The sequence below is a fragment of the Alligator sinensis genome, unplaced genomic scaffold, assembly GCF_000455745.1.
Source record: "Alligator sinensis unplaced genomic scaffold, ASM45574v1 scaffold21_1, whole genome shotgun sequence".
NCBI lineage: Eukaryota > Metazoa > Chordata > Crocodylia > Alligatoridae > Alligator > Alligator sinensis.
The window spans coordinates 863,116-873,913 of NW_005842445.1; the positions used below are offsets into that span (position 1 = coordinate 863,116).

Below are 10,798 nucleotides of genomic sequence, written 5' to 3' on the forward strand. Positions count from 1 at the left end.
GCAAAGACATTCACTTCTGATTCTGGAAATGCAGCCACATGCCTGCAGTGGCTCAGGCCAGGAGCCAGGGAGGTGTTAGAGCACACTTCCTTGCCTGGCTGGAGCAAACACCTTGGCCAAAGGCTAATCTACCCACCCTGCAAGGGAGGTGCAAAGCATCCTGGGATACTGGGGGACAGAGAGTCAACTCAAGTCTGGAGGGGATCTGGAACAGAAGTTCAATAAACCAATTTAAAATTGGTTACATCCATCCAGGTTTATCTTAAAACTGTTATGGCCATTCTGAAAGCAGTTTATGCACACTGGACTTCTGCTGTGTTACAGATTTGAACTGTTTTCTGATCACTTACTTACATTGGTTTGTGCGCAATTTCTGTCCCTAGCCTTGATTATCTGAACCCAGAGTATGTTCACTTTTAGGTTTAATCTTGCAGAAATGAAGTAAAAGGGATCTCCCCCAAATTAGCACACCGTTAGAAAGTATTCAGTCTGCAGGATAACTAAACATCACTAAGGCTTCAGTTAGTTATTTCAAGCCTGGCTTGACTGTAGCATTATAATAGCTTTATAATATCATTTGGACATGGCCTACTAACTGTAGAGAGAAATCAAGCAGAGGCTGTTGCTGCACTGCCCCCACCCCCAGACCAAAAAACAAGAACACATATTTCAAAGTATATCCTGTTTAATTTAGCTGCCAACTCAGTCTTTATGCAAGCACTGCATGACTTATTTTACGGAACACTGGCATGCATTGAAACATGAAGCCAAGTGCCTTCCACCACCCAAGCAGTAGTATGAATGCCTGAACTATTCTATTTTTCCCAGCTCCTTTGCCCCCCACACCTTATTAATATTAGCAAAAACATTAGAGGTGACAGCCAGATATCAGTGTACGTTACTGACCTATGGAGCTCCTGTAGTTATACTTAATGGCTTAGCGCTCCAAGAACTTTCCCAACTACTTCTCCCCCCCCTCCACATTTTTAGATACAGCTTGATGTAGGCTGCTTCCAGTAACCACTTTATCCTGGGTCATGTGCTAAAGCTCCAATTTAAATTTCTTAAACAGGATGCTACAACCATAGGAGTTATTTGCCAGGCAGCAATAAGTTGCCATTATAAGCAAAACCACATCATAAAGTGCCAACTGATTATCTGTGCAGCCACCCACTTTATGCAAGACAACACTGCCTCCCTTATTTCACTGAACAACATGCCAACAGCCAGTTTTCTTGCTCTAAAATCCACAAACGAGTATGGAAGGAATGTCATGAGTAAGCTTCCACTATTAGTTGCATTTGTCTGTCACCCTACTGCATAATGCTGCACAGCTTCTATGGAAAAAGATTTCCCCAATTAATTTCTGATCTAGATTTTGTTAGAAGACTAAAGATTCTGAAATACAAGATTTACAGGTCCCAGCAGCTAGTATTGATTACTAGCAAGGAAACCTTACTTTGACTTAATAGACTTTACTAGGGGCAAAGTCATTTCAAGCAGGTACTGACCTGCAGTCAGTAATAGCCATAAGGGAAGTCAGAGGATTAAGCTACATGCTTCAGACACCATGCTGCTAGCATGAAGTTGGTTTAAGTTCTCTTTTAAACTAGAATTTATTTTTTTTTTTTTTTTTTTTTTTACTAGACTCTTTTCATGCTATAGGGTTACAAATTTAGGCAACTATAACTTCAATTCTGCCACCCTGACAACTGTACATGACAGATCATGTCTAACAGTTTGTTTTATTGGTAATCCAAGCTTCATTTGGCCAGAACAATAGGATCATGCATGGTATACATACAATCCAATCTCAGCACTGCTATTAATAGCATAACAGCATAACACCTACCATGGGGTTCAACTGGTAAAGCTTATTGCTTCCATAGATGATTTTGTATTTTAAGCAATAAAGTAAGAGAGGCCAACCCTATTTGATTACGTTACCATTGTTGCCTGAATAAAATTAAGGTGACCGACACAAATGAAGAACAGATTCTGAAGAGTCAAAAATCAACACCTACGTTGCAGCAGCAGCCACTGGGGTTCCCAGACCTGGTGCATGGTTGTATTAATATAGTACTCTGCTTGTAAAATGCATGTACAGTGTTCTAACTATTTCTGCCCTTGCCGGTGTAGACATACACCATGGTTCAACATCAAGATGTCCCTTTCCCAATGAAGTCTGTTCTCATTAAATCCACAGGAGGGGGGTGGGGGGTGGAAAACAAGGCAGAAGTGTTAGACGATCAGCACTTCATCTCTTAACCGGCATCCTTGTTAGCCTGGATTGAAGTTTGCCTAGTTAGAAGTGGCAGTCTTGTTCCACCCTACTGGCCAGGCAAGGGAACCAACACTGGACCATGGGTTAGCTGTGCAGTGTGCATACATACAGATACTTCCAAGGAAGCCATCGGGGCTATCTTTGTGGGTATGGTCCTAAAGACATATGCCCCCCCGCCAAACCTACTTGAGCTAGCAGCTACAGCTGTGCATTTGTACCAATACCAACTGCCACCTGCCCATGCCCTGGAGCTCATTGCTCTTTGTACCAACATTCACATGAGCAACATCAGAGAGAGACAGTTTTGCGTTAACTCAGTTATACATTGCAAGGGGGAAAGAGGAGAAGAAAGTCACCTGGCAGCTCAGATAGGAACTAGTGACCATCATGCCATCATTAACAATACAGTGGCAGAGCCAGCCGACAGTTTACAGCAGGGGTGGGCAAAACAGTCTGCGAGTTGGATTAAGCCTACAGAGGGACTTCATCCAGTCTGTGGTAGTGCCTGGGCCGGGCATGAGCAAGAGACCTATCTAGCCCATGGCATGTCCTGCCACCTGTAGGCATGCAGCAGGGCTGGGGCCACTCTGTGGTTGGACTACAGTTCTAGGTAGCCCAGGTGGTGGCAGTGTCTTCTGGTTGCTGCTGCCCCCAGCCCCATGGAAACTGGCAGGGACCTGGGTGCACAGCCCTAGCCTGCCCTGCACCCACTCTGCACCAGCCAGGACCTGTGTACATAGCCCTGACCCTAGGCTGCCCCATGCCCATTCCAGACCTGCCTGCACAGAGGACAGGACAAGAGCAGATTGCTTAGAGAGGCTGGGGAGTCTCCATCACTGGAAGCTCTTGAGAGCAAGTTGGACAAATGTGATCCTTGTTTGAACAGGGGCCTGATATGGCTCCTGCCAGCTCCGGTATTCTGTGCTTCTCTGGTTAATTGAGAAGCTCTTGACTTCCCAAGCCCAATCACCTTTGAGCCAGTGTCACTGAAGCCCAACCAGCACTCGCACTGCACTGAGGGGTCAAGAGGTTTGCTCCACCAAGTGAGTGCAGTGGATTATGACGTGTGTCACTGCAGGCCGGGTGAGCTGATTGCACCCAAGACCAGGTGTGGGTGTACAAGTGTGAACAACACTATATGTGCATCTGCGGGAATCTATTCCCGTGCATCATGGGGGCTGTGTGCATGGGTCCTGGCTGGTCTGCTCCAGTTGAGGCGAGTCCAGAGCAGGTGTGGGGCTGTGCAACTAGGTGCTCCTGGGCACTGGTGGTGGGAAGGAGCAGCTCTTGGCTTTTGCCAGGGGCAAGGGGTGTTGACCAGCTTACAACAACTCCTTAAAAACTGCCTATGTGGCCCATGGGCCCAAATAATTGACTACCCCTGGCTTACAGTATCTGTGCTAACCCATTAGTTAATGATCCTACTTCTAAGTTACCATAATATTATAGGAGTGTTGTCTGTTGTACCAGCCTTACAGCTCCCTGCATAGCTGGAGCAATAATACCCATGTCTGGCTAAGATGTTTGGATGGAAGAGATTCTGATGCCAGTTGCACCACCCTACATTTGTGGAGAATGACTCCAAATCACAGAAAACCTTAAGGAACCAGATATAGCCTGACCCACTATGATGGCAGGCAGATTCAGCTCCATCCCTTGGGCAATCTGTATGCCATCGCTGGGCCTTCAACAGTGGATCCACCTGTGTGAAATTCCCTCTCAGTCTAATATTAGGCCTTGGAGCAGCTTTCTTCTAGGTGACGCTGGCCAAGGTGGGTTTGCCATTTGCACTTCAAGGCTAGTCCCAGTAGTCCATTAAGCAGCACTACTTTTCTAGGGGTGGAGAGAGCCATAGGAACTTCATTCTCACTAGAAGGGATCTAGCAGGAGCTGGTAGAACAAATGACATTTGAGTCTCCAAGAGTAGCACTATAGCTATGACCTGCTAACAACCATCCATCACTGTATCCATGTATCAGCTCATTCTCTCCAACAAGCTTTACTCACCCTCCATCAGCCTCAGCTCAGGGATAGAGCTTCAGGATAGTAGAGCTTGTCCTGCAGGAGAGGGAAGGGTAACACTATACCTAGCACCTCTCTCAGGACATGAAAGTACACTGTTCAGAGGTTAAGCCTGCAAATATCTGGAACTTCCCAGACCCAGGGTCACGTTGTTCATATACTACCACCAGCATCCCAATTGAGGTGGTAGAGGGATTCTCTCAAGTTGTAGCAGTCTTCTATCTACGCATGCACATAAATGCAAACTTCCTAACAGAAATGACTAAACTACAATATATATTCAATTAAGTTTACTATTACCCCCCAAACTTGTTCATGTACTAGGATTTGACTAGAGACCTAGTTGAATTCTACGGAACAGCACTTGCCAGCCATGGGTACCAAGGAAAATTTGTTGAGTTCCAGTTTTGCTGCTTCTTCCTTTTCTGGCTTCACATTACTTTTCCTTCCTATATGGGATTGTGCTGTGCTTTCCACTGCATTTCCAATTCTTCTTCCCCGACTCCTTCCACATATTTCATTTAGAGTCCTTTCTACTTCACCCCTCCTCATGGCCAAGTTTTTGTAACCTGTGTACCACACAGATTCTCTCATATGAAACTTGCTTAAGCCACAGGCCATATTAGCCACATGCTAAAGACAAGCAAACTCTCCTTTCCTCAGCTGCTGAATTCCTACCAGACTGTGTGTGGGGACTAATCTATCAGCCTCCAGCTAGTATTTTCTAGCCCTTTCAACAGCAGATCTCTAGTACCAGGCTCTCCATGCAAGGCCAGCTTTGGAGTCCTCCATTCTGAACTCCACCCGCTTTTAAGCCTTTTGCTCAGCTTTCTAGCAACCAACCTATTCTTTGTATTAGCTGCTACCCATGAGTGTAACCACAGCAGTGAAAACTGGGAAGTCTGGAATGTTCACAGCCTGCAGCAGCTCACTGAAGATGCAGGACCTTGGTTTGTTTGGGGAGTTCTCTACACCCATATGGACCATTTTAAAAAAAAAAAAAAGGAAGGAAGGAAGTTTCAGTTCCACAGAAGCCAAGTTAACTTTTCTAGGAAGATGCTTACTCAGCCCATGGCAAGTGCTTTTTAAGCTCCAAGGGGTGGGAATGAGGTGGCAGCATATCCAGTGTCCTTGAAACCACAACTTGAGGGAGGAGGGGAAGTAGACGCACATTAAAACCTACCCCATCTGAAACTACCATCTGCTGCAGTTCAGGACTACCATCTTCTCTAGCTACCTGCTATGTTAACTTTGAACTTCCCAATTTAAGCCAAATGATGGACAATAAAACCAAGTTATGTTGCTCTAGTTAATCTTCCCACACACTTGCACTGATTTTCCCAGCACTCTTCTGGCCTATATCAGAGCACTACTCTGTACAATCCCAAGGGGAGTGGAGGTCGCATGCAACCCTGCTCCCCACCAAGCTTGGAGGGGGTCAGACACCCAGCCTGTTTAGTATTAATGGCCCACATGCCATTCATGTGAAATACAAGCTTCTGTTTAGAGTGGGTACCTGGCAGGACCTGCCAAGCAATTTTAGCATAATCAATTAACATAGTGTCACCTTCCAAGTTGAGACAGACCAGCATGGGCTGTTTCACCATTAAAAAAAAAAAAAAAAATTCACTTGGCTTTTGTTTTCTTACTTACGCTCTATTATCACAAACATTCACTGCTTGAATGATTGGCATCCTTTTGTCTGCCGGAGACAGTGGATACTGCAGCCTATGGTATACTTCAGGGATTTGTTATTGCCCCAGAATTCAGTCCACAACATCAGATTTCCTGCCATAGTGCACAAACTGGTCCCCCCTCACCCCATCATGAGCACTGCTGTTAGAAGCTGCACAGCCAAGGCTTCTCACAGCTGCACAAAAACTATGTTCTATCCTTGACCATCTCACAGGCCTTCCTCCCTCTCTTTCTCCCCCCAACCCCACCAGTAGTTTCCCCTGAGGACAGAATTGAAAAAGGTCTGGCCATTCCAGGTTTATACCATGGGCCACAGTCAAGTAGAGTTTTACCCTCTCCATAACAAGTGAAAAGACCCAACATGTGGATGTCAAGGTTTTCCTCCCCCCGCTTTTGTTACCACAACAGTGAACAGCTGAAGAAACTAAAGGTTCTGGAACAGAACTCCACTTCTGAGGAGATCTGTTCCCCCAACCTATGGCACACACTGGTTGAAATGCATCAAAAAGTGGCGATACTGAGATAAGCAAGAAAAGGAGTCAAGATACATGATCCTCCATGGTTGCCATGAAGCTGCATGCAAAATTCTCACTTTTCTGGCTACACATTAGAGCCAATTGTTTCTTTCAGAGGGAGACTTGAAACACCATAATGCTCTCTTAGCTATCGATCTGGTTTAAGGGCAAAACAGATACCCTATCCAGGGTACAAGCCACAATAAGCAGGGGAATTCACTATCACCAAAGAGACTATTCAAAAGCCAAGAAGTTCACAATCAGTCTAGTAAGCTGGAGATCTTGCCAACACTAATTATCACTAGCTACAGAAAAATGCAAGCTACCTATAGCCATCATTTTGTGTTGTCAGTTATTTTCCATTCAAAGTTCCCTTTTTAATGATTTGCATATAGCTCTACGGTAGAGTTAAATAAGTGTCCCAGCAAATATCATGCTAGGACAGTGTCAGTCATTTCCTAGAATGAAGCAGTGACGGGGAACTGCCTGTCTTCTCAACAGATACCAACATGCCTAATAAAGTTGTCAAGTAAGGGTACTCAACAGCCAGCCTGCCAGCCAAATCCAGCCCACAGAGCCATGGCTTGCAGCCCACAGGGATCACCATGAGTTGGAAAATTTGGCAGTGGGGGGTGACAGAAGCTCTAGGTGGCTGGATCCAGCTCCACCCAAGCCACTGCTACACAGCATGATTAGAGCCACCCCACACATCCAGACCAGATCAGACTGGGCTGTTCCCTATCCCATCCCTCCCTACACCTGGATCAGGCACCCTCCCCCAACCAATGCATCCCAGTCAAGGCTACTCTACCCACAAGGCATTCATATTGGCGCTGTACTGCTCCCCACTCCCATGCATCTGGATTGCGGCTGCTCCACTGTGGAGCACTGAACTTCCCGAATCCCAAACCCACAGATTTATCATCATAAAAGTAATCATAATACCCTCTCCTGGAACTTCCACCCTTCCCCTTGGGCAGACAGTGCATCCTAACACAGCCAGATCAGCTGCCTGCAACAGCAGATCCAGCCCACAGGCAAACCTGGCACCCAGGGGGCAAATTACAGAGGAGCCCCTCCCCCCCATAAGAGAGAAGATCTAAAAATTGTAATCTGGGCAGTCTTTAATCCGATTGCTCCTTCCAATGAACCAGTTTAATTCTTTTGGCAGACCTCTCCCCCGCAGAGTCGAAGTGCAATTTGAACCCTGCTGGCATCACCCATTCAGCCCATTGTGTGAAGAGACCGGGCACCACCACCCTGCAGTGCAACCGCTGTGCAACCTGACAGCACAGGCCAGCCCGAGCACCAAGCTACGGGCTTCACAGCGCTCACAGGTAAATGCGACCCAGGCACTGAACAAGGCGGCCTAGAGGCAGCCCAGCGCCGGGTGAGGCTTCCGAGCCCCACGTCTCCACCGAGCCACCTCCAGCCCGAGTCCCACCGAGGGCCCGCGGCTAAACCCGCCCCCGGCCGCCCCGCACCTTGCTCTGTGCCTGCTCGGGACCCAGCGCCATAGTAGTACTCATGATGAAAAACCACCACACCCCGCCGCGCTCTGCCGGCCACCCCCCCCCCCCCCCCCCCCCCAACGCCCCCGAGCGCGAGCCCCGCCCCGCCTCCCGGCAGCCCCCGCGCTGGGCGCCATTTTGGCCCGCAGGCACCCCCGCGCCAAGGGAAAGGCTTCGGGAAGCCATCTTAGAGCCGGGCGGGAGGATTACGCGAAGGCACGAAGGCGAGGCGCCATGAAAAGCCTCACTTAAGATGGCGGGGGTATTAAAAAAGAACCCGTTCCCTCGCACGCTGCTTTCCCTATGACGTCATCCCCGCCGCCACCAATTCCTGTTCTGCGCGGCGCCCCAAGGGCATGGCGGGGGTGAGGGCCCAGCGGGAGGGGCCCCGTAAACGGGCAGCAGGCTGCGGACTACAAGTCCCGGCAGGCCATGGCTGTGGCCGGCACTGGCGGGAGAAGGGTTGCATGTGGCGGTGCGGAGCCGGGCACAGGTAAGGTGGCAGTGTCCCCTGGGGACCCCGGACCCCCAGCGCGGGGCGCGAGATCCCGGAAGCGCGGTGTTTGCCGCCGCCCCCGCGTTCCCCGCCCGGACCTTGCTCGGCTTTCCGCTCCCTGCCCCGCTGCCATGTGCCCGCGCACTCGGGGCGCACCGGTGTTGCCGGCTGTACAAACAGGTCATGATCCTGTTTGTACGGTCATGTCAGCCATTGTACGATTAAAGCGTTCAAAATGCACAAGGGGTGTAGACTGCAGCCGTGTTGGTCTAAGGTTCTTTGGGTGAATCCGATCTCTTCTATGAGACCAACTCAGATAGTTGGGGAAATTCTCCTTGGCAAGCTTTCGAGTGCAAACATCTGTGGTCAGGCTGAGGAAGCATCTGCAGTTGGTGTGAGCTCTTCCTGGAAGGGTCCCACAGTTTGCACAATGCCTTGGTCCTGGAAGAGCACAGACCATCTGTAGACAGCTCACTGATGTAACACGTGCCACACCCAAGTCACTCTCAAGGATTCTTAACTGGCTTTTGTGTTTGCTGTCTTTTGTTTAATGTTTTGGAAAGTATTTCATGTTCCAGGTCAAATTAGCCCAACTCCTTTTGATTAAGCAAGGCTCAATCGTTCAAACACCATATGTGGTACTGCAACCAGCAAATATCCTCCACCCCAGACTTTTTAGCCCAGAGCTTCAGATACTTCCAAACCCATCAGCGGGCATCCTATGTGCAGGCCCAAACCCGGGGGCTTGGGGTTCGGATGCCCCTCCCAAGTTTCACTTACCCTCAGCCAAAGGCTGCAGGAGTGAACTAGTCCCCCAATGCCATAAAAGAGACATATTACTCAGATCCTCCTAGAAACTGGCCAGTGGGATGCTAACAATAAAACTCCTAGAGGAGTCCTGTCAGCATTCAGACTGGGGTGCATGCTCTGCTACACACTGCAAGTTAAATCCATTTGTGCTGGGGTATTAGACCAGTACAGCAACTATGTTTGATCTTAGGTTTGCTGTGAGCACTTTCTTATGACTGCCTGCCTGGAAGTACAGAAATGCTTCCACTTTGATGACCCAGGTCTCACTCACTAACTGGCGACTTACAGTGAGCAATATAAAGTAAATAAGAAGACTTATTTGTACTTTTTGTCAGTGTACAATAGATTTTCAGCAAATAAAATAATTTTGAGCTTCCAGTGCAATAATTTCATATTTATAAGGATACATTTGTCCATATTGTATTGGCACCAATAAAAAGAAAATTGATGTTTTCGGCAATTCGCTTTTTTTGGCTGATGTGGCTGATAATATTGCCGATAAATGCTGTGTGCATGTGCGCAGCCAGGAATGCAGCCCAGCAGCTTAGAGAGGAGCATCTGGCTGGTAAGTCTATGGGGGGGAAGGAATATAGGGGTGCAGATTGAGGCCCCCATGGTGTGGGGGAGAGGGGCTGGGGCTTCATGGGCAAAACAAGGCATGGGATGGTGTTGCAGGTGGGGAGGGGGGATGTTCCCACTGCTGCATGCACCCCGAGGGAGGCATGGGGAGCACATGCCCCCCAGATCTGTGCGTGGGGCGAAGGTGGGCTGCCCATTCAATGCCAGGGGCAGCACCGGGCTCTTCCAAGTGCGGGGGGAGGCAAGATCAGGGATGCAGGCAGCAGTGGCACTGGGAGGGGAGGCTACAGCCATCCCAAAATTCACTGTAGCCCCCCTCCCAGCGCAACCACTGCCTGCCCCGAGCACAACCCTGACTCAGCCCCCCACTCACTCCCCACCACCGGGAAGAGGCTGGCACCAGTCCCAAGCAGGCAGCCCACCCTCACCCCACAGACACACCCAGGGGGCACATGCCCCCTATGCCTCCCCTGGGATGTGCACAGTGGCAGGAGTTGGCTGCCTCATCCCTGCGGCCTCCTGAACAAGATACAGCTCCATCCTGTGCTCCACCTGAGTTGTGCAGTGCTTGTCCCTGCCCCTGCCCCACTGCGTCCCCACTGCTTGTCCCCTTGCTCCCTGCAGACTTACCAGCCGGACACTGCTCCAAGCTGTGGGGCTGCATATCAGCAATCAGATTGGCATTGGTTGATATGGCTCGTTAATAATCAGCCATCAGTATTGGCCCAAAACATCTTTGTCGGTACACCCCTACATATTTAAAACTTGGCAACACTGGGGTGTGCATGCCACGTGTTGGTCACCACTGAACTGTCCTGCTGCCAGCTGTGCTAGGAGAGCAAGCCCAAGCAGTTGCGGTTGATCCAAGGTGTTTGACCCCCGGGCA

General features: G+C 49.2%; 2 protein-coding genes across 5 annotated transcripts in view; one reads left to right on the forward strand and one right to left on the reverse strand.

Moving 5' to 3' along the window:
- Nucleotides 1–8,096, reverse strand: part of SNX5 (sorting nexin 5) — a 29,609-nt gene extending 21,513 nt beyond the window's left edge. The window contains exon 1 of the mRNA XM_006030441.3: nt 8,001–8,096. Within this exon, the coding sequence (XP_006030503.1) occupies nt 8,001–8,045 (45 nt within the window). The 5' untranslated portion in view covers nt 8,046–8,096. The remainder of the gene's footprint in view (nt 1–8,000) is intronic.
- A 326-nt stretch (nt 8,097–8,422) lies between these two features.
- The window catches only part of MGME1 (mitochondrial genome maintenance exonuclease 1), a 13,406-nt gene continuing 11,030 nt past the window's right edge, over nt 8,423–10,798 (forward strand). For 2 of the 4 annotated variants that reach the window (XM_014523107.2, XM_006030442.3), the window contains exon 1: nt 8,423–8,520. The gene's annotated coding sequence lies outside the window, so the exon portion shown is untranslated. Of the gene's footprint in view, nt 8,521–9,523; nt 9,635–10,798 lie in introns of all 4 variants that reach the window. The other 2 variants (XM_025212114.1, XM_025212115.1) reach the window with 2 other exon arrangements.